The 24142-nt window shown below is 34.1% G+C and overlaps 1 protein-coding gene across 5 annotated transcripts in view; it reads right to left on the bottom strand.

Annotated features, from left to right (window-relative positions):
• Nucleotides 1–2578: 2578 nt before the first annotated feature.
• The window catches only part of POSTN (periostin), a 529487-nt gene continuing 507923 nt past the window's right edge, over nucleotides 2579–24142 (bottom strand). For 2 of the 5 annotated variants that reach the window (XM_060194910.1, XM_016189742.2), the window contains 11 exons: nucleotides 22888–23018; nucleotides 22302–22432; nucleotides 22105–22207; nucleotides 21930–21997; nucleotides 20901–20946; nucleotides 17965–18045; nucleotides 12434–12520; nucleotides 10825–10902; nucleotides 10372–10455; nucleotides 5470–5511; nucleotides 2579–3377 (listed from right to left, as the gene is read on the bottom strand). In XM_060194910.1, coding sequence (XP_060050893.1) covers nucleotides 3340–3377; nucleotides 5470–5511; nucleotides 10372–10455; nucleotides 10825–10902; nucleotides 12434–12520; nucleotides 17965–18045; nucleotides 20901–20946; nucleotides 21930–21997; nucleotides 22105–22207; nucleotides 22302–22432; nucleotides 22888–23018 — 889 coding nt within the window. In that variant the 3' untranslated portion in view covers nucleotides 2579–3339. The remainder of the gene's footprint in view (nucleotides 3378–5469; nucleotides 5512–10371; nucleotides 10456–10824; nucleotides 10903–12433; nucleotides 12521–17964; nucleotides 18046–20900; nucleotides 20947–21929; nucleotides 21998–22104; nucleotides 22208–22301; nucleotides 22433–22887; nucleotides 23019–24142) is intronic. The other 3 variants (XM_060194909.1, XM_007526529.2, XM_007526530.2) reach the window with 3 other exon arrangements.

The raw sequence follows: 24142 nt of genomic DNA, 5'->3' as shown, positions 1-24142 counted from the left end.
TAATTTATATAAAATTACTGTCAGCTGAGCTGGAGGTTTAACACATGGCAGCTTTATTACAACATGGGTTTGTTCCGGTAAATAAAAACCATGATGGAAAGTAGGCAAAAGGGAAAGTCTAGCTAAGCAAAATGGCAGAAGCCATGAGTCCGACAGCTAGGCTACCCTAAGTACTGACACCAGGTGTAAGGAGGTCGAGGAAGATAAGTCAGAAGTATCATTAGTGGACAGATGAGCAGGAAAATGCCAAATTGAAAAAGAGCCAAGAAAGCAAGCTGTTTGAGGCCCTTACTTAAATAATCTCTTGCACCCACAATCCCTTGTGAGTTTGTGTAAGTCTGCCATAAGCTCATCAGACTGATAATAGCCATATGCTAATTTCCTTCATGTCTCAAACTCAATTTTTATCACTGTGAGCTGTGCCCCCAACAGGTGACAATAAAGCTGATGCTGTCAAAAGAGATTAGGAGATGTATCTTACTTTCTTTTGTGTAGTTACTTGAATAGATAGAGTGTTTGAGGGAAGTGAAATACGGAGAATAAGAGGAGGGTGTATAGGCCTAAGTAATAAATATTTGATTGGAAATTTATGCTGCTTCCTTTAGATCATTCTACTATATTTCCAAGCATATTAGGTCTAAGCTTAGTCATAGAGGACTATTAAGCACTTTTAATTTAAGGACTATGGTTGCCCTTAACTTATGAATACATGTATACATGTACCCAACCCCCTAGGATCTTTATATCTAGGGTCTATATCATTGTTAGAGAGTGTGCCATCTGAAATGGAACTGGGTAGTCCCATGTATTAGGCAAGGTCTCACCAGGTGATTGGAGCTGGAAGACTGACATCTCAGACTCGCCATCTCTGGCTACAATCTGAGGCAAAATGGCAGTGGCAGCATAGCATGGCATGGTGACACTGGTTGCACTGATTTGGTAAGGAGTCAAGAGTAGACATACAAGTAAAATCCCAAAGGTTCTGGGACTGGAAGAAATACAGATCTCAAAGAGAATGAGGAAGGTTAGCAATAGATAATAATTATTATTATCAAGTTAGTTGTGAGCTTGTTTTTCTTTGAAAATCCCATGGTTAAGGATTTATCTTACTATATTGACTCTCACAATGCTTTATGTCATTTAATGATGCCTACTAATTAATAATAATATCTTAGATATTGACAGGAACAAATGATTCTGATCTGTCTGGCCTAAGGCTGTAGGTAACTTAGAAATTTTTTTATTAGTTATTTTTAGAAAAGCTTTAGCAATTTAAGCCAGGCCAGAATCCTATCACTCTACAAATTTGAAGCATTACATGCTTAGACTGAAGGAATACATACTCAGAACTAAAATCTAGGATATTTTTTCCCTGATCTTATATATTTTTTATTTACTAGGACATGAGATAATAAATCTCTTCAGAATTTTTAAAGGATTAAACATTGCCAAAGCACAAACTGACATATCTCTTTAAAATGTTTGGTAAATTATTTGGGTAGAGTATTTTATTATTTATTTTCAGTAGAAACAGAAATGGAATGGAGCAGATAAAGAGAGAGACACCCTGCAGCACTGCTTTATCACTCATGACTTGAACCTGGGTCCTAGTGCACTGGAATATGTGTACTCCACCAGACACATCACTATCCTGTTCCTGGATTGGCATTTATTTTAAATTATCATTCAAACATTAATTAATTAATTAATTAATTTACTGAACAAAGAGAAATAAGGAGGGGTGCTAGAGGTAGAGAGGGAGAGAGACTAAGATACTTGCAGCACAGCTTCACTGCTCAAGAAGCTTCCCCCTACAAATGGAGATATTTAAAATTTTTATTTTAGAGTTTTAAGTTGTTCTTTACTTTCATATAGCTTACTCATCTTTCAATTTGTAGTAATGCTCAATTTATCTTCTTTTTCTACCCACCAAGTGTATCTAGCACTTGGATACTAGCACTACGAATCCACTCCCAGCAGCTGTTTTCCCCTTTTTTTCTATTTTATTTGATAAGACAGAACAAAATGGGGGGGGGAGGCGGAGTTGGATAGAGAAAGAGAAAGACACCCACTGATCTGCTTCACTGCTCGTGAAGCATCTCCCCTAGAGCTGAGGAGTGGGGGTTCCATATGCAACTGATCCTTGCACATGGTAATGTCTGAACTCAACCGGTTGCACTACTGCCCATCCCCTCCCTTTAATTTAACTTTTATTCATAATTCCTCTTGAGTCAATTATTGACTCGAATTGTTTCAGGTGCGAGTTAAGTAGTTAAAGGCATCTCTAGGCTTCTCTTCCATGTAGTCCAAGTCGAGGAGAATTAATTGCTGCATTAGTACTTGTGAAGTGCTGTTTCTTCTCTGATGATGCGGCCCATAATGAATTTCAGAATATTGATTTGTGGTTTTGCCCATTTCCCTTTTGAGAATAGTCACTGTTTGCCCCCTTCTTTTGAGTTTTCACAATTTAATACAATTTGGAGGCTACATTAGGCATACAATTCATGTTTAAGGATTGCTTCATTGTGCAGTGAATCCCCTCTATAACTATACTTTGAAAAATACAAGAAAAACTAAATCCTTTCAATTTTCTTTAATGAGTAATATTAAAAAGAGGTATAAAGTCATGTTCCCAAGTCCAACCTGCGTGTTAACTTAAACCTTGAGTTTTCTGAATTACCCGGTTTGAAGTAATTCTCTTTATACCTGAAAAATGGTTTTATTGAAATGTTTGAGATAAAAATATGTATTGCAAGAAGCATATGACAAAGATTTCAAGAGTACAAAAATTAGTTGTAGAAATAACATAATTTACTGGTAAACCAACGTTGTATAAGAAGTGTGCAAAGCCTTCTCATATAAAAGTTTTTGTTTTGTTTTGTTATTTTATACAGAGCACCCCCCTGTTTTTTTATAACTTAGCTTCCCATGGAGAGGTAACTGCTTGCATGCATTTTATTTACCCATTACATAAATTCAAGGCTCAATATTTTTCAGTGATCTAATGGCTCACAGCTCAGATTTAAATTATAGTGAATCTGATGACAAAGGTTTTCTTTGATAAACAGTAAAGTTAGCCAGAACTTTTAATGACAAGATGTAAAAGCCTGCACAGTACTCTATTTCCCTCAGTTCCTTTCCCATAGGAAACTAACCTACAATTTCTCTCCTGAGTCTCATTCAGAAAAACATGTTAAAATTTGTTTGCGGAACTATTCCAGGACTGCGTGTGTGTTGATGATTTATTTCTGGAAACCCAAGTGGCTCTCATAAATTTTCTTTAATAACAGGTTATTCATTTAGGTATGTAGAAAGTTGATTGTCTGGTTTCTGGATTTTTCACTGAGAACGACTTTCCCTTGATCGTCTTCTAGATCCTGATTAGGAAAAGGAGAGAACATACAGATTATAAGTGTCATGAAATTTTAGAGTTTAAGGATATGAGATTATATGCATAACTTCATTTGTAGAAAACCATAATTTCTTTTTTTTAATTAGAAAGATTTTCTAAAATCTTTATTTATTTATTGGATACAGACAGCCAGAAATCGAGAGGGAAGGGGGTGATAGGGAGAGAGACAGAGCGACACATGTAGCAATGCTTCACCACTTGCAAAGCTTTCCCCTTGCAGGTGGGGACTGGGGGCTCAAACTTGGGTCCTTGTACACTGTAGCATGTGTGCTCAACCAGGTGTGCCACCACCTGGCCCCCATAATTTCTTATAATAATAAGTATTAGACTGTTTTCTTACTAATAACCTTAGTTGATAATGATGAAAGTATATGGCAATAATATTTAAGTTCTTCAGACAACTTGGATGAAGTGGGAAGTTTAGAAAGAATCTGTGATAAAAATCTTCAATTTAAAGTTATTAATAGGATCAGACAAATAGCTCAGAGGGTAAAGCAAATGCCTTACCATGCAGAAAGCTCTGGTTTTGACTTCCATGATCATATTGCCATTATTGACAGCACCTGGAGAGTTCCAGAGATGGTGCAGTGGTGCTGTATTGTTGTTCTCTTTCCCCTTTCTTTCTCATACTCTCCCTCTCTCCCCTCTCACTGTCTCAAAATATATAGAAAAACACTGGACCAGGGAAGTGAGTCAGAGGTACTACACACATATTAGCCCTGGGTTCATTCTCTAGCACTCTATAAAGTAATATTTGTGTAGTTAATAGGCTATAACTATAATGTTTTTATAAGACTTCTAATTTTTTAAAAATTTATTTATCCCCTTTTGTTGCCCTTGTTGTTTTATTGTTATATTTATTATTGTTGTTGTTATTGCTGTCGTTGTTGTTGGAGAGGACAGAGAGAAATGGAGAGAGGAGGGGAAGACAGAGAGGGGGAGAGAAAGATAGACACCTGCAGACCTGCTTCACCACCTGTGAAGTGACTTCCCTGCAGGTGGGGAGCCGGGGACTCGAGCCAGGATCCTTAAAGTCAGTCCTTGTGCTTTGCGCCATGTGCGCTTAACCCACTGCGCTACCCCTGACTCCCAAGACTTCTAATTTTCTTTCTGCTGTAGCTGGGGCTTAACGACTCCAAGTTGACTATTTCATATATATATATATATATATATATATATATAGAGAGAGAGAGAGAGAGAGAGAGAGACAGAGAGACAGAGATAGAGAGACACCACAGGACCAAAACTCTCCAATGCAGTGGGTGCCTGGATGGAGTTTGAGTAGTATGCATGGCAAAGCAGGCACCTTTCCAGGTGAACTATTTTGTCTTCCCTGTAGGTTTTTTTTTCTTTTTAATTTTAATATGCAATTTTATTAGAAATCTCAAACTTACAATTTATTCTTAGTAACACAAGGTAAATATTCATTTTACTTATCAGAATGTAAAATTACATATATAGAAGACTTTAAAATAACCATTAACTGTAGTTATGAAAATTAAAGTTCATTAATAATACATATGCATATAATTAACATATTATATACATATTTTGCACATAGTTTACAATTATGCCTCTCCATGGGTATCTAATTTTTAACTTAATTATATTTCAAACTATAACCCCACTTCAAATAATAACAGTTATATATAGAGTTTAGCTCACTAGTAACCTGCTTTTGCTGGACTCTCGAATAGTATTGTCAAACTTTTTTACTCACTCAAGTTCAATCTACTACAGTAGCAGTTTGCATGGATATAATTATATTTAATTAATTAATTAATTTTGAGAGAGAGAATAGCACAAAGCTTCCTTCAGTGTGGTTGGACCAAGGCTGGAATTTGGGTCAAACATATGACAAAACAGTGCACCATTTAAATGAATCATTCCACTGGACCATTATCTTTTTTAATATTTGATGTCATTTGAGTTTACAAATACTGAAGAACATGGACAATCTATTTTCTGATTCTTATCAAAATGGATCTTTCTTGACAGAGCAAATCTCTTTTAACACATGTATTATATATGCACATTACTGTAACCTGTCCATTTACCTTGAACTCTTCTATTAGCTTGAATCTTCCTCACAGGTGTGTCTAAAATTAAATAGTTATAGTTAGAAATACATTGGAGTTATGACTAATATCAGAGATGAGACAATAGATAGGAAAGTATAATAATTTTTAAAGTGCCATTACACATGTAGACTTTCTTTTGAAGTACTGAGATATTTGCAACAGACTCATTTATTTTCTATATACTACGCCAATGGTTCACTATTCACCAAACATTATTTCAGAATCTCACATAATAACCCTTTTTTGCATAAAATTAATGACATAGCACTATCTTTTATAAAATACATTGCTTCATAATGGAGAAATACTTAACATTTCAAAGTTTAGCCCAACTAAGAGATACTACCCCTATTTTTTAATTATTTCTGTTTGTAACGTATAAGACATATCTCTGTAAAATTCTCACTGTAAATTAATTCATGATTATTTTGTAGTAGATGAGGAAAGCAAATGTTATTGGTCAAATAACTCTAGAAATATAATAATAAACAAGGAAATATATATCAATATACCCCAACTTTAATTCTATTCCCACAAAGCAACTTCAAAATATACTGGAGTAAAGCAAAAGATTCTGGGGAGGAAGGGGGAGGGAGGTGGTAGAAAGGGTATTGGGGTCTTGGTACATGATTGTTGAGAAGTCTATAAGATGAAGGTGAAAATTTTTTGCAGGCCCTTGGTACAGGGAAATGAGAAATTATACCCATGTATCAATCATGATGCTGTAAACCGCTAACCCTCAATATAGTGAAAAAATTAAAAACATCAGTTAAAAACTTCTGTTATTAAGAATTCCAGGTATTTCACAATTATATGATTTTTGTTGTTGTTATAGTTGCAAATTATTTCCTAATTCCTTCATTTTTATCTTATTGCCAAGATCACCTAATGGACTCAAATTCTCATTTGTACTTTATTGTTGAATACTAAAAAATCAGAGAATAAATGTGGTTCCAGTAGCTATTTCAATTTTTTTTGCTTTATTTTCTTTATTTATTCCCCAAATTTTGACCTCTTGCTGTCTATATATATGCTATCTGTACTCAACAGTGAATTGTTTTCCTAGTATGTCTTTATTTTCACTTCTTTGAAATCTAGTAAAAAGTAAATCATGAATCTATTACTAACAGTAATCTTGACTCTATAATAAGTAAATCATGAAATTATTACTAACAGTAATCTTGACTCTATAATATCAAGTAATAAACACATTTATGAGGTTTCAAGAGTTCTTTTTCTGTCTACATTGCATTGCAATGTTTCTCCCTCCCAGCGACGCCCAGTACAAACGGTTGTTTGCCACACCATGTTAATACCACAACAAATGCAGAGCTTCAGAAAATCTCATTAAACTGAATAGTGAGGAAAAATTTATATAAAATATGAATTATGACTATGCTTCTATGACTATTTTACCTAACTTCAAATTTATTTGGTAACAAAATAATATATTGTAAAATATTATTGAGGAAAGATGGATCAAGTCTTTTATTATTAAGAATATTTTGTTATACTGAAATTATTAAATTCAAAATTATAGTTGTTATACATTTTTAATAATAAACGAGACAATAGATGTGTCTACATTGCTTTTCAAACCATGCTGTTATAGTTGGAGTTTCATGAATTTGGCAGCACCCAATTAATAAACATCCAACCTACTGTTTATTTATTATGGTTTTGCTATATAATACCAGAATGAGAACTGTTCACCCTGAGAAATATATTTAGAAGACAACATGAGTAAAGAGCGAAAAATCAGAATTGCTCCAGGTGGCTCTCTGTTACCTCAGATATGCTTGAGAGTTATATTTGGCCATGTTTAGAAAAGCAACATCTATGGGGAGATAGCCAAAGATGTAAATGATCCCACAAAATTCTCCTTTCCACCACCTATTTCCCAAAACACACACAGTGTTTCAGCCCAATATTTTGCACAGTTAAGAAGATATCATTTTGGAAACATCGACTGAGCACAGTGCATCAAAGCAACGGACTCTAGGAAATGAGGGGCAGGGACGGGTAGAAGAGAAACTTGGGGCTCTGATGCATAATAAAATTGTGTCCATATGTCGCTAGTCAAAGTACAGTACACTGTACTGTAAAGCATTAACCCTCTCAATAAAAAGATTAAAACATTTACTTTGGAAATTCAAACTGCCATACAAAATATTAATTAACTGACCATAATGCTGATAGTAGATACCATTACTGAGAGCTTATACGTGTAGAACATTATTCCAAATGTTCTTCATACATTAACTTATTAAAATATTAGTAATATTACTATACTCTTCATTTTCATGTGAAGAAAACAAGCCATGAAAGAATCCATTTAAGTTAGTCTGAATTGGAGCCCAATCCGGAAACAAGACATAAAACCCAATCCTGTTATTTTGACAGATTGGTCAAAACCTTCTAAGATGTGTTTGTTTTTCAATAGTGTGATTATTTATCTTAAATATCTTAGTAGTATTAATCAATGAAGGACTGCCTTAAGAAAGCATGATAAACTATATACACTTTATGACATTTTTTTTCAGTTGAGGTCTCTAAAGTATTTCAGTAACAAATTATAATATTGGTATGTAAAGGACCATTTAGTCAGATTATTGTTAATAGTCATGATTTAAATAATTGAGGAATACATTCACTTTATCAAAACACACAATATATAATACACACACACATATATTATAGTATGATCACTTCAGATAGAAAACTACAAAATTTAAGATATTTTTGTTAATAAGTATCAGTTAACTATACTCAGAGACAGAAAAGTCAACCTCTATAATATAATCTTTTTTAAAATTAAATTTTTGTTATCTTTATTTATTTATTCAATAGAGACAGCCAGAAATTGAGAGGAAGCAGGGAGAGAGAGGGAGAGAGACAGAGAGAGATACCTGCAGCACTGCTTCACCACTTGCAAAGCTTTCCCCCTGCAGGTGGGGATGGGGAGCTTGTACCCAGGTCCTTGCGCATTGTAACATGTGCACTCAACCAGGTGCACCACCACCCAGCCCTGGCATAATCTTTATTCATATCCACTTTTGAATAAAGTGCTGCCTCTTAGAGTCTAGACAAAAGGTCACTTGTAGCTCAATGCAGTAAATTTACCTAATCGGGAAAAAGAAGACAGTCGCATCTCATTAACACCCAACTATTTGTAGCTTAAAAGGTTATACTGCTAAAATGAAAAACCTGGAAATGATTCTGATGAAAATTCAGTGATATGGCAATGAAAAATTGATGCATGATAGATATAGGAGAGATAATTTATTGGAAACCAATGGGATCAACCTCTGGAATATACAAAAGAAAAGCAAAGAAAAGAGAAAAGAAAAGAGCCCATTACCTAAAATTAGAATGTCACTTTCCTAATTTGTAAGTATATCTTCTCTTGGCTAAAGCTATTCTTAAGTACTTAGTTAGTTTTTTATCAAAGACTTTTTAACAGTTGCTTAATAATGAGGAAGAAAACATACTTACCTGAGTTTAAGCCTAAAGAACATTTTATAAACAAATGCATGTACTAGTTGAGTTGTTCTCTAAAAGCACTGCAAATCTACAAAGCTGCTTACTAATGACAAGGACTGAAAAAAAAAAAGAATTCATTTTTGCTTGCTAAAGTCTTTGGCTCTTCCCTTAAATTCCTGTTTTCCAGGCAGAGAGTTTATATATTGAGGATAAATATGTTAATCCTGTTAGTTCTTTGTATCAAGAAACTTTGTTTTAATCCTGGACTTGAATGTGTTACATGTTCTCAGAAAGAAATCTTGCATTTATCAGACCCATATATTTCTACTGGGGAGAAATTCAGCTATTGATTGAGTAAAAATTATTTATTTTACTAAAACTAAATTGTCTTAGCATGATATGTAAGATTTTTGTCTATATTAAGATAAAGGTAAAGAAACTACTTCCGGATCAATCGTGACTGCAAAATAATTTTTATCTTTTTGGAGTTATAAAATTTTAAACAGAAGAGCTCTCTGATCACAATTTGAAACAATATGGGAACTTCGGTTGTATATCTCAATTCACTATGTAGTTCATGAAGAATGTTTGATTTTTCTAATTAATTTCAATACTTGTTTCTCTGTAACAGTTTGTCGTTTAGATACTTTGTTGTTAATAAAACAAGTGAGAAATTAATTTATGAAAATGTGTCCAAATTATATTTGATTAACAACTATTATTCTGTGAATCATTACTACTTAGAATTTGTTTCAAATATTGAATTCTTTTTTTTTCTCCTTTGCTTTAAAGGTAGATAGATCCTTTTAATGTCATAGAGAACATTCCAGAATTTAAAAATTAAGATTAATTTCATGTGCAAAATTATTTAGTTCTCCGGTGTCAGATTATCATTCATATTGTTAGAAGAAACAACCATTCCCAGGAATATAGCATTGGAAAGAAAATTTCTAAATGCACTATGTTTTTAAATTATTTTGCTAGATCTATGCACTTTATAAATTTATAAACATGCCTTTTATTATTGTGGGGGCAGTGAATACATTTTTTAAAAATATGAAATACGTCAATTTAGAGCTGTTTCAACTATCAATTTAGAAATTACTTCCCTTTCAAATCATTAAAGTATCTCTACAATTATCTGTATCAAAGCAAAAAAATATTCATTGCTCCCCAATCTTTATACCATAGGACTTTTTAAAGACTGGTAATCATTTATTCATAACTACAACATAAAACATTACTGAACCAATTTATCTATTACAAAGCACATAATATTATTGCCTTTTTATGTCTAAGTTTTAAAAAGCAAAACCTTGGTATTCAGTCTTTAAAAAGTTGAAGAACTCCATCTTCAGGTCCTGTTAAACAGGTTAGTTTTTTCCTTTTACTGACCTCCCTGGAGCAGTCTTTTAATTTCTTCATCTTCAAATAAATGACCATCACCACCTTCAATGAATTTTGTGACCTTGGTGACCTCTAAGAGGATACATGTTTATAGAAGAAATTGGTTTATGCAATAAAAATGACAGGAGATTTGATGTGGTATGTATTAGCATCTTCTCAGTAAGCAATTCCAGACCAACAGTCAGGTTTTTGTATGTTGGTTTTTAATAAGCTCAAAATTAAAACTCTTAAACGTGTAACAAATTCATAACAAAATATCCACAGGACTGTCATTTGAGTTTCCACCCTGTGACTTTGAACGTCTTACTTATGTTGGTATGGAACTTGAATCACGAAATAATGTAAAGTAGGAAATCATGACACCTGATTTTCAAGACAACTTTAGACTTTGATAGAGACAATTTAGGCAATGTTATACACATATTTTTTAATCATACTGACCTTCCTGCAACAGTCTCTTCAGAGTTTCTTCTGTGTCTCCCTCATCAGTAGAAATCCTAGTATATTTTATTCCAGGACCTAAATGAAAAAAAAAAAAAACATTTTAAAAGTCTAAATCAGGGTAGGGAGAGTTCTTCCGTTAAAAACCAAATATTAAGTTTTTTTTGGGGGGGTCTGGTAGTGGCCATAATACTAAGCGCAAGGCCCCGCAAAAGATTCCCTTTCTGAGGGAGTCTGGAGGTAGTGCAGCAGGTTAAGCGCACGTGGCGCAAAGTGCAAGGACCTGAGGAAGGATGTGGGTTTGAGCCCTCGTTCCTCACCTGCAGAGGAGTCGCTTCACAAGCAGTGAAGCAGGTCTGCAGGTGTCTATCTTTCTCTCCTCCTCTCTGTTTTCCCCTCCTCTCTCCATTTCTCTCTGTCTTATCCAACAACGACGACATCAACAACTACAACAATAAAACAACAAGGGCAACAAAAGGGAATAAATAAATAAATAAATCTGAAAAAATAAAAAAAGATTCCCAGTTTGAGCCCACAGCTCCCCACCTGGAGAGGGGTTGCTTCACAAGCAGTGAGGCAGGTCTGTAGGTGTCTCTTTCCCTATTTCCCCCTACCCTCTCAATTTTTTTTTCTGTTCTATCCAATAAAAATGAAAAATGGCCACCAGGAGCGGTGAAATCGTAGTGTAGGCACTGAGCCCCAGCGATAATCCGGAGACAAAAAAAAAAAAAAGAGGGGAGTCAGGCTGTAGCGCAGCGGGTTAAGCGCAGGTGGCGCAAAGCACAAGGACCGGCATAAGAATCCCGGTTCAAATCCCGGCTCCCCACCTGCAGGGGAGTCCCTTCACAGGTGGTGAAGCAGGTCTGCAGGTTTCTTTCTCTCCCCCTCTCTGTCTTCCCCTCCTCTTTCCATTTCTCTCTGTCCTATCCAACAACGACGACAACAACAATAATAACTACAACAATAAACAACAAGGGCAACAAAAGGGAATAAATAAAATAAAATATTAAAAAAAAAGAGTATTTTGGACTTTGTGGATCATAAAGTTGTAACTATTAGATTCTATTGTTGGTATCTGAAAGCAGCTGCAGACTTCACACAAATGAATATAGACTCTTCTTCCAATAAATTTTTATTTATATATTAAGTGACAACAGCAATAACTGTGACTGCTCATTTAAATTTTTTATAGGGTAGTTAATTCAGAATTTAAGCTTAAATTCAGAATTTAAGCTTATTCATAAATTGGAGACTGGTAAAGATGTTTCAATTGTTTACTGAAATTGTTTAATGCTAACTTGTTATGGGTAGATGTCTAAACTTTAATATTAATGGAAAACCTATCAAACTTACGAATGAACTTTTTTCAGATTCATTAATTCATTGAAAAACCACAAAGTGAAAACAGTACACTTTACAACATATATGCATAAACATAATAAAATATATATTTATAGATTTGTCCACAAGTGCCCAATTCAGAAAAAAAATCACAGGTTTAATATTTAAAATAACATTAAATTTTGTTGAAAAAGAAGGGAAGCCATTTCAGTAACTATGATAAACATAATTTAGTTTCTCTATTAACTCTTAGAAATACAAAGATTACCTGTAATGATTCGTTCTTCCCTTGTCTCTTCAGTTACTTCTACAGGCAATCCTTCAATTATTTTGGTGTATTTTTTAATAATTGGCTCTGAAATTGGGGGAAGAAAGTGCATTTGATGTATCCCTTTATGGTGTGTAAACTATTCAAGCTAGATACATTAAATATACACCTCAGAACAAATGTTAATCATTATAGGGACACATATCAAGCACAGATCAACTGAATTCTAAAAGGTAGTGATTATATATTGACTTTTGGGTGAGAGAACAGGGAAATCTGTCAAAGTAAGTCTTCATGTCATATTTGTTTCCTGATTATAGAGTGATTATTTAATGACAGCCCAGGGAATTATGCATCATTAGAAAAGGAGCTTTTTCTATCTAGTAAACTGTAACCAGGCAATCTTAAAACAATTGTCATTTTTCTTCTAGTTCTGTTAGTTTGGATTGATATGTGTGTTACTATTTTATGGCTCATCATCACAAGCAGAGTTCTGATTTTCACAGTAATGATAGATTTGTTGGAATTTGTGAGTTAATGACTAAATAAATTCCAACTAGATCAATTTATAGGTTAACTGTATTTTATTTGACTAATAAGAACCGAACACTGAAAATAGCAACCCACACTTTATTTAAAACAAAAGCCAATAGAGAGAATCACATGCTCAATATATTTAAACCATCAATATTTCTAAATAAACACAGTGATCCTAACTGGAGTCTAGGAGACAACCCATTTCCATGGATCACTGGAGTCACTGTTTCACTTCTTTTACCTTTTTGAATTCAGAATCACTTGCATTTGTGACCTTTGGTTTGTTGTGGGTTCTGAGGCATTGATTTAGGAGATAAACGATAATGTAAAACCATCCTTTAAATGCACTTGAACAGAACATTTATTTCAGCATTTGCTGCTTCACAGATGTCAAAGTGGTTTCAGGCTTTATAAAATCTATTTACAGGGTCAGGTGGTGGCACACCTGGTTGAGTGCACATGTTGCAAAGAACAAGGACACAGGTTGGAGCCCCAGTCCCCACCTGCAGGGGGAAAGCTTTGTGAGTAGTAAAGCAGTGTTGCAGGTGTCTCTCTGTCTCTCTTCTCTATCACTTCCTTCCCTCTTTATTTCTGGCTATCTCTAACCAATAAATAAATAAAATATAAAATTAAAAAAAACTGTTTTAAACATTTCCCACTAACTTAAAATCTGGTAGTATGTATAATAACAAATAATTCTTTCTGTGGGTATGCTATGAAAATTGCTTTCATCTTCTTTAGGATTTACATTGACAGCTGTAAAGTATGATCGCACAGAATATGTATGTGACTAACCTTTGTGACACATGTAATGAGTACACTTTTGACTTTCTTTCATGATTAATAGTGTTGAATCTTTACCATTTGAGATCATCATACTAATTTTTTTATTTTACTAATTTGATGGCACTAATAGTGCGACATGCATGATTCTACAGCTCCTGGGCCAACATTTTCAGATTTTTAAAAATTCACAGAGAGAGGGAGAGAGAGAGAGAGAGAGAAAGAGAGAGAGAGTGAGAGAAAGGGAGAGAGAGGAGAGAGAGAGAGATACCACAGCACTGCTCACTATCTAAGGAGCTTCCCCCAGATGCAGTGATCTCATGTGGTTGTGGGGTTCCAGCCTGGGGCTTCAAATATGGGAAAGTTTGTTACCTACCAGTGAACTATCTCCTTAATTAATTTTTCATTAGTTGTTAATTTATATATATATTCATTTAATTTTTTAATCTTTATTTATTGGATAGTGACAGCCCCATATCAAGAGGGTAATAGAGAAGGAGAGAGACAGAGAGACATCTGCAGCTTTACTTCACCACTCTCAAAGCTTTCCTCCTGCAGGTGGGGACCGAGGGCTCGAACCTGGGCTTTTGTACATTGTAATAAATACTCTCAACCAGAGAGTGGGTGGTAATACATGCCACCACCCAGCCCCCTAATTTATATTTTTTATCTAATTGACTTAAGACTGATTTTTTTTTTAATCTCAGTGTTGCCATCAGGGAGATATCTGAGCAGTATAGCATAGGACCTACATGCCTGACATCTTAGAAGCTCCAGGTTCAGTCCCTGGCAACTACATAGGCCTGTGCTGAGCAGTGTTCTGCACTTTTTTAATCTCCTCTATTTTTTTTCTCTCATAAAAATAAATAGATCTTTTGAAAATGAAAGAAATAGAAACTAATTTTACACTTACCTTTAAGATAGCGGATTTCTGGTTTTATGGGAAACTGGATCAGAGTACTTACCTTCTATATACAAATGATGTAAGAATTAACTTATTAATAGTTAAACAAGCCTTCAAATGCAAAAAATATACAAGTATTGCATTTGACTTGTAAAATGATTTTGCTCCCAGAGAAAATCATTTTGAAGGTTAGAAATGTGATTACAACATTAGTTAATAAAGCTCAGTACATTTAACTCATACTGTAACACACTTCAATGGCTGAATGTCACTTATTTTTTGAGAAAATTTATTTGCTTGTTCAGAAATTGTTAGTATTATACACCAAATGTAAAAATGCTCACCATTACTCATGATTATATTGTCTAGAACTATGGGGAATAATGAAAATCAAGTATAATTCTTTCAAACAACAAGTATTTCACACAATACTTAATTTCTGCTTTATGGGTTGAAAAGATAGTGAGCATTAAAATATAAGGCCAAGTTTATAAGACATAGAATTGTTTTAAACTGTTTTAACTTTGTTGAAGGTGTAGAAATTCCAAAAGAGAAGTTTATCCAGGGAACTTAAGTACAGGGCATGAGAATATCCAAACTGGCTTTTCTTTAGAAGAACCTTACCTAAAATTTCAGAATTATTTTCTATTATTTTGCTCTACATAGGTAGGAATTTCTTTTCTTCTTTTAAATCATATTTACTTTTAAGACCTGATAAAACTCAATAAATATTTGTTGAATTGAGTGTCATAAATTGATTCTTAACTCTAAAATGTGGCTAAATATATTTCAGAAGAATCACTTCAAAATAGTGTTTAAAATTTTTAAAAAAATTTTTCTCTTTAGTTGCCCATGTTGTTTATCATTGTTGTTGTAGTTATTATTGTTATTCCTATTGTTGTTGTTGGATAGGACAGAAATGGAGAGAGGAGGGGAACACAGAGAGGGGGAGAGAAAGATAGACACCTGCAGACCTGCTTCACCGCCTGTGAAGTGAACCCCCTGCAGCTGGGAAGCCGAGGGCTTGAACCAGGATCTTTATACTGGCCCTTGAGCTTTGCACCATGTGCACTTAACCCGCTGCATCACCGCCCGGCTGCCTAGATTTTTTTTTTTTTAGCAGGAATTCATAAGCCATCAGTTAATCTACAAAAGCTCAAACCTTGACAATGACCAATATTTATCTTTATCTTAGAAAAGGACAATTGAAAACAGCTGCCAAGATTAGTCTTTTTAAAAAATTTCATTATATTACACAGAAGTGAAATTTCGGAATTTCATTTTTTATTATTATCTATTTATTTATTGGACAGATATAGTCAGAATCAAGAGCTTTCCCCCTGCAAGTGGGGACTGGGGACTTGAACCCTGACCCTTGTGCATTGTAACATGTACACTTAATCAGGTGTGTCACCACCCAGCCCCAAACTTCTGAATTTCTTAACTGAAGAGTTTCTAGTGCACTTATTGCATGATCCTCTCAGTCTATCCCCTCTCCCCTGGTAGGAAGAACCCAGATTTGCTTTGTCATGCTCCTCATTGAAGACAGATCAATAAAACAGAATTCTGATGAAGATTGGGAAGATAAATGATTGAATGAACAAGCTTGAAATAAAAGAAATAAATCTTTGAATTTAAGAACACCTGCACATGTATAAGATTTTGATTGTAGGGAGTCGGGTGGTAATGCAGAGGGTTAAGCTCAGGTGGCACAAAGTGCAAGGACAGGCGTAAGGATCCAGGTTCGAGCCCCCCAGCTCCCCACCTGCAGGGGAGTAGCTTCACAAGTGGTGGAGGAGGTCTGCAGGTGTCTTTCTGTCTTCCCTCCTCTCTCCATTTCTCTCTGTCCTATCCAACAACAATGGTATCAATAACAACAATAATAACTACAACAATAAAACAAGGGCAACAAAAAGGGAATAAATAAATATTTAAAAAATATTTAGATTATAGAAGATGTGTTCAAGTAATTATATGAAAGTTTATGACATCCATTTTTAATATATATGAATATTGGAATCTAATGTATTAACAAATATATAATTTTTCACTCACATAATTAAGAAACATTTTTTCAGCAGAAATTTTGTGATTTAGTTTCTTTTTAATAACAAATTTTCATCAATATAAAAAATCAATGAAGTGATATACATATATTGATATTTTCAAAAGCAGATTCCAAAGAATATCTCGGTTTTAGACCTCAGAACTAAATAAAAATAAAGATAAGTAATTGGGCAAGAAATAAAACAATTACATGTGTGTTTTCATTTTCTAATACTTAATTAGTAGTTTGCTTTCAAAAGAGTAAATAAAAGTATTCACTTAGTTGCTATCTTAATTCACAAGATAAGAAATGATGTCAATACAGTGTCAATCAAAAAAGGGAGATGGAAATAAAATAGAAATGATGTCAAAATCAATGGTCATCACAAAAGTAGTTTTTTTGGTTTTTTTTGTTTGTTTGTTTCTATTTTTTTTTTTAGAAGACTATCTTTCCTTCTTATAGAACAAAGATGATAATCTACTCTTTCTTCTGTGGCAAGTCACCATAGCAAGAAGGTTAAACTTGGAAATAAGAAGTTCTTAAATTATATCCTTGCTAATAGTTAAAACACATTAAATGGAGGTGACAAAAATATGCTGAATACCAAACAGTAATGTCAGAGAAGAAGTTGACTATTTCATATTCTAGGATGAAACATTAGGAAGGAAGAACATATACCTAACTGATGTATACATGTAAGAATTGTAAGGTTTGTTTGACTCACTGACCAGGTACTTATTTCCACTCCATTTCTAGTGGTCTAACTTAGAAATGTATCATATGTGGTTGTAATTTCTTTTAAAAGAGCATTTCAATACAAAGTTTTTATACTTTCCTAACTTGTTAAATGACAATTGTCTACACCTTTTTTTTTTGAACTTCTTGTAACAATGCAGAAGAATTCCATGTGAGGAGATTGGAAACAAAGCTATAAGAAAAATATACTCTCAAGAGAAATCTAACTACAGTATAAAAGTTCTCAATTTTTTCAGTAAATATCCAGGTACTAGCATTAGTGCACTGACCAATTACGTTCAAGTGAAATAAAGTACAAGCAAATGTACTGAAAGTATTAGGAATGCACTAGCTACTCTAAATAATTTGCATTCTGCATTCTGCAATTTTATGAGCATGCCATTGGTATAGAAATATTTAGCTTGTTAGTTTCTAAAATAATGAAGATTTATTAATAGAAATAAGTCTATTAAATAGATGGTTTCATAATAAAAGGAACCATATACAATATTGATTTTTTTTTACCTTCAGATTTGATAATAGGGTGAAGACTGCCTTCAATCACTTTAATTTTTGGTTCCACAACTTTTGTTATAATTTTAGTTGCTGAAAGCATAGAAAGTGGAACATAGTTGAGATCTACATTAATTTTAAAAGTGTCCCTTTTATTCTTTTGGCTCTTTGTAGAGCACCAAGCTATCTATTGGATGTGTCAATTTGTTCTGGAAAATCTGGCAATAAGATACAAGCTATATTGATGGCATATTATCTGTTAGCTCATCATGTCCATGAAATCCATTGAAGGAAGTGAATTCTGAAGTCCAAGGACTTTGATTTGTTCCAGTGAAATATCTACTAAGTCATTCTATCTAGGAAATCTCTAACTTGAACTGCACCACTAAAGCATTTTACCTTCTTGTGTACTTCTTGAAAATATTGGCTGTATAACAATAGAAGACAAACATGATTAATTTCATAGTATCTTTGATTGTATTGAAATCTTTCTCGACATGAAGAGAATTTGAAAGAAAAAAAAGACTCAAAATATGCTCATGCATTTGACAGCAGATTACAGAGAAAGAAAACTATTGCAGAATACTAAAAAAAAACCAAAATAGCCAGTGAGACATGCGCTTTATGCAGCAAACATGATATGATCAATACGTAAATTAGAGGCTAAAATGATTTAATTTTTAACTTTCGCATATTACCAGTTTTTAAATGTAAAGATATGTATTTTGAATATATTCCACTTATCCAACTAATAACTGTGCTGATTTGTTTATATAATATTTTGGGGGCAGCTTTTGGTTGTATGTATGAGCTGAAAACTAGCCCCTGGAGCGATATAGACAGCTCTACTGACTTTCCTTACTTCTAATTAGAACTGTGGAAGGTTACTCCATTAGACAATGGGCCACATTAAGTCTCACTGTGTGATCATGCCACATTGTTTTAGACATGTTAGATGTAAGATACTAACAGATTTAGGTTTTTCTGTTACATTCTCAGGTATTATGAATATTTAGTTATGTCAGTCTTTACATTAAGATGGATTTAGACCTGAGTCATAATTATTTAAGTCACATCAGATTTTATAACTGGGAGCTAAAATTATGATATTCTAAAATATACTGATTCCAACTGGTCACCCTACAGAAGAACCTGCCCATGATGGTAAAAGTTACAGAGGTCTATTTCTACTTTCAAAATGGGCTAATTCTCTTCTACTTTCATTTACTTCATTGTTAAAGAACTTAAAGTTTAGGGTGTTTAGTTAGTTGCTATATTTGTTTCAATCTTGCTTGAAGACTTAAATGGCTCTGATAGCTCTAAAGGTGAAGCATTACTCCTTCTTCACTTCATAGGTCATCTATTTGACAACAAATACTAAAAAGCATATTCCTCATTACAATTTAAATTGTATGGATGATATCTTGAAGACAAGAATAATATGTAACAAGGAAATAAAAGATATTTTTGGAGACTAGTCATTCAATATTAAAGGAATATAAAAATGGAATCTTTGGTCTCTACCACTATGTGAAGTATGTTGTTCCATGACAGCATACCCACCGGGAGAGATAATGAAAAACGTGTTGGAATGCAAATTTCAGAGCTGTTTTAAGATCTTTGAGTTGGTAGCCAAGATCCATTAGATTTGTATAACTGTATACAATGTAACTTTTTGCTTTGGGAGTGAGGATCCAATGTTAGTAGAATCAAAGAAAGAAATTATATTTTGGCTCAAGGAGGTAGATGTCTCATGAATAAAGCAGGAAAAAATAAAGAAATGTTGGGAGGATATACAGCTGTAGTGGGAAAAGATGAGATAACATTGACAATGAATAGAGCCCATGAGAAATCCTAAATTTGTTATAAAGTATATTTTATAAGATTATATAATTCCATATTAAATTTTTTTGCCATGTTTAATCAGATATATTCCAGTAAAATCTCTAAAGCAGCGTGGAATTGGTTTGGTTCTAGAATTGCAAATGATAGTACATGACTTAAATCAGCAAGAGCAGCAATCATTTTGTTTTGCTCCTTATGTTGTGTTTACTCATTTTCCATATCTACTGTAGGTCTTAAGTAGATTTCTTTCTTAATGGAATAACAGGGTGTTTATGAAATGAAGCACAGTAATTTTCTATCCTGGGTAAATATGGAGGTTGAAGTAATGCTTTGGATAATGATGCATTTTAATGTCTTAATTGTAGAGTCAAAACAAAATGAAAAGATTTTATGCTTTTTGAAACCTAGAGTGAATGAAAGAAAGAAAAAAGACAAAGCAAAAGCTATATTAACAAAGGAATGCTGCCAAGTTATGTTTGTGAGAATGAAATATCCTTTACCATTTTTTAGTAGGAGAAGTTAAATTTTGATAATCTGGTAGTGTCAGGGATAAAACGACCACAGAATCTAGAAACTCTAGGTTTATCTCATATAAGCTTTTTGTTCCTTCATCCAGTTTTTGAATGTGAAGAGTTTCTGAAAGATCAGTTCAACCGATAGTTGAAAGTGAGAAAGAAATTCTTTGGTAATGTTATTTCTTTATCCACATATCTGAATTTTCAGGTAGGCCTGGATGGTCTTTTAGCTGTGACATCTTTTGTATCTGTTTTTTAAATTTTTTTCCCTCTTCCTGCTTATTTGCTATACCAGCTATTATTTTTTTACTATCATTCTTATTTCCTGTCATGCTTGGTTTTTGGATGAGCAGAGTGGTATTTTTTTGTTTGATTTTTTTTTTTTTGCAGTTGATAATTGTGGCAAAGACATATAGGTCTCATCTTGGTCTCAGATCCAGTTTCAAGTAGTATGAAAACCGCCACTTTTGGAATTCTAAATACCAGATTATCAATGGTCTCTTTATGAATATAAAGAACATTTTTATGCTTTATTTGTATATATATGTAAATCTACTTATATATAATAAATATTCACTATGTACTTACTGTAAACAGTCATAGGGATTTCTTTGAAGGTACTACCACGAACATACTAAAAATAAAGGTTCATACTTATTAGTAAGTATTGTAGTTATATTAGCAAACTCATGGCACTACTTTCTCACCAATGTAAACATAGTGAAACTATATAAATCACCCTTTAATATCCTGCTATAAGGGCAAGTAGCATAAAATATATTGAATTTGTTACTCAGTTAAAAATATAGACTAGTTAATCCCAAATTAAATACATTTAGTAAAAACATTTCATATGTTTTATACTGCTTTGACTCTAATGGACAAAAAATGTCTTTGCTTTTTAATACTGTAATTATGTATAATTTCTTTGATGCACATAATTGATTTTCTCCTAGTATTCAACAACAAAGATATTTGGCAATAAAGGTTTTTAGCTTTGTTTATGCACGTCTTACCTTCCCAACTATTTTGTACACTTTCTTAAAAAAAAATTATTTATTCCCTTTTGTTGCCCCTTTTTTATTATTGTATTGTTGTTCTTGATATTGTCGTTATTGGATGGGACAGAGATAAATGGAGAGAGGAGAGGTAGACAGAGAGAAAGAGGACAGGAGAGAAAGAGTTGCTTCACTGTGAAGCAACTCCCCTGCAGGTGGGAAACCGGGGGTTCAAACCGGGATTCTTACTCGGTCCTTCGTTTTGCGCCACCTACGCTTAATCCACTGAGCTACCGCCCGACCCCTTATTTTGTACACTTTTAAAACAAACAGCTATTATTTGATTTACCACAATATTTCTCTGTTGATTATACACCACATATTCACCTATGAGGAAATTAGCATTCCCTCAGAGTTTTATTCTCAGAATTCCTATTAAAATCTACTTGGGTTCAAGATGTATATTAAGTATATTAAGAGAAATTTTGTGGTAAATATTAAGAGAAATATTGTGGTAAATCGGGGGACACTTACTTATCAATATATACATCTCTAGTATCATGTGAAATCTGCAGTATCTGTTCAGAAGATCAGAAATGAATCCATTAATTTTCTATACCTTAATTTGGATGTATTTGATCAGTTTGTTAAGTATTTCCAACAGTTGATCATTTCCGACTGGTGTGTCTATGAAGAAGCATATTAAATGAATATTGGTTAGAAAGTACAAAATAAAAACCTCGGTTTCTATTGAGGTTCATTTTAGTTGCGTAATGAATTCAATAAATACCAACCTGCTGGATAGAGGAGTTTATCTACAACATGAATAACACCATTTGTTGTCATGATGTCAGATTCTTTCGATTTCAATTCATTCACTAGAAGTGTATCATTTACCTATCAAAACGGGGGATGATGTCAATGAAAAAAAGGCATTAGGATGACTGGATAATGTATGAACACAATCATATATTTACTCTAGAGAACTCACTCCTTTCAGGTAGATTTTGCTTCCTTGTGAGGTCTTTAGAATGTTGGTGACACCAGGTTCAAACCCCTTTCCAATGAAAACACCAGGTGTCAGGTGATAAAGGATGATATTTTGAAGAGCATTTTTGTCTCCTAGGAGAAAGACATATATTAATAGAATGACATATTTTTGACATTGTGATACTATGGAAACAAAAAAAGTTAACTTTCTTGTTTCTACACTGCAATTCTTCATGTTATTTTTAACAGGAGTTGACATCAGTGTTCAATCCACCACAGTCACTTCAATTCATTCAGTCAAAATAATATCCTAGAATTTATTGAGAGGAAAAAATTAAATTGTTGCTGAAGTTGTAACTACTTTTTCTTTGTCTCCAAATCCTGTGACATTTCAAAGAAGTAGGTAAAATCTAGCTAGCAACTTGACATTAAGCAGTTAACATATATACTAAGTGGAAATTAAGGAAAATTAGGTTAGATGTTAATATCATGAAAACAGTTTTGAGTTATGTATAGGCAGGATCACTGGAAAAAGAAATGAGGTTCTGAAAACAAGGTGCAAGTATCTAGTATTGACTTCTACTCACGAATCAGAATTTCCTTTTCTTCACTAGTCATGCCCTTGAAGGCATCATTGGTTGGCACAAATAAGGTCCAGTCTCCAGGTTGTGTCAGGAGCTCTTTCAAATCTGCAGCTTCAAGTAAGCTGAGGAAGATGCTAAGGAAGAAGGACATATACTTCTGTTGTTACATCTAGATTTAGATTTACTCATGCAGTGCATAAAGTAGAATAGACATGATATGTTGGAAGCATGAGAAAACTATACATTTTCATATATATATATATTTAAAATGCAGTTTATCTGTTAAATAGTTTTAGCAGTGAGCTGTGCAACTCAGGCATCAAAGTTCGACATCCTCGAGGAAACACTCACGAAAGACATGTCTCTGATATCTGATTATTGTAAAAAATGGCGACTAATCCCTAGCACTGCAAAAACGGTATCATCTGTTTTCCATCTACACCATGCCTCGGCCTCGCGTGAGCTTAATGTGCAGCTTGACGATACGAGAATCCGGCATGAAGCCCAGCCAGTCTATCTTGGCGTTACTCTTGATCACACTCTGTCATTTCAAGAACATCTCATAAAAACTGCAGCAAAGGTGGGTGCGAGGAATAACATCATTGCAAGACTGGCCAGCTCCTCATGGGGCGCGAGCGCTTCCACACTACGATCATCATCTCTGGCATTATGCTATCCCACTGCAGAATACTGTGCCCCAGTATGGTTCCGTAGCCCCCATGTCCACTTGGTCAATTCCAAATTATATTCCTCCATGAGGATAATTTCTGGAACCATCCATTCCACCCCGGTTCCATGGCTGCCAGTTCTTAGCAACATCGCCCCACCAGATATTCGTCGGGATGTGGCATCATCTAAGTTCATTTCCCATGCCTATGCTCGACCGGACCTGCCAATATACGCCGATATCTTCCCCCACCCTGTCCAACGCTTGATGTCTCATCACCCAATCTGGTCCCCTATGCCTACACTGAACTTCTCTGTTCCAGTCTCTTGGAAACAGAGTTGACAGTCAGCTGAGGTAAAGAACAAACACCTCATCACAGACCCCTGCAAGCATCAACCCGGCTTTGACCTAGCACGTTATGATTGGGCCCTCCTCAATCGCTATCGAACAGGCCATGGCCGGTGCACCGCTATGTTCGATCGCTGGGGAGCCAAAGACTACCCGAACTGCCCCTGCGGCTACAGACAGACTATGACCCACATAGTCAACGACTGCCACCTCTCCAGATTCAAAGGAGGTCTTGAAACTTTA

The sequence above is a fragment of the Erinaceus europaeus genome, chromosome 7 (assembly GCF_950295315.1).
Source record: "Erinaceus europaeus chromosome 7, mEriEur2.1, whole genome shotgun sequence".
NCBI lineage: Eukaryota > Metazoa > Chordata > Mammalia > Eulipotyphla > Erinaceidae > Erinaceus > Erinaceus europaeus.
Note: the sequence above shows the minus strand (reverse complement) of the source record. Positions and strands in the feature narration are given on the sequence as shown.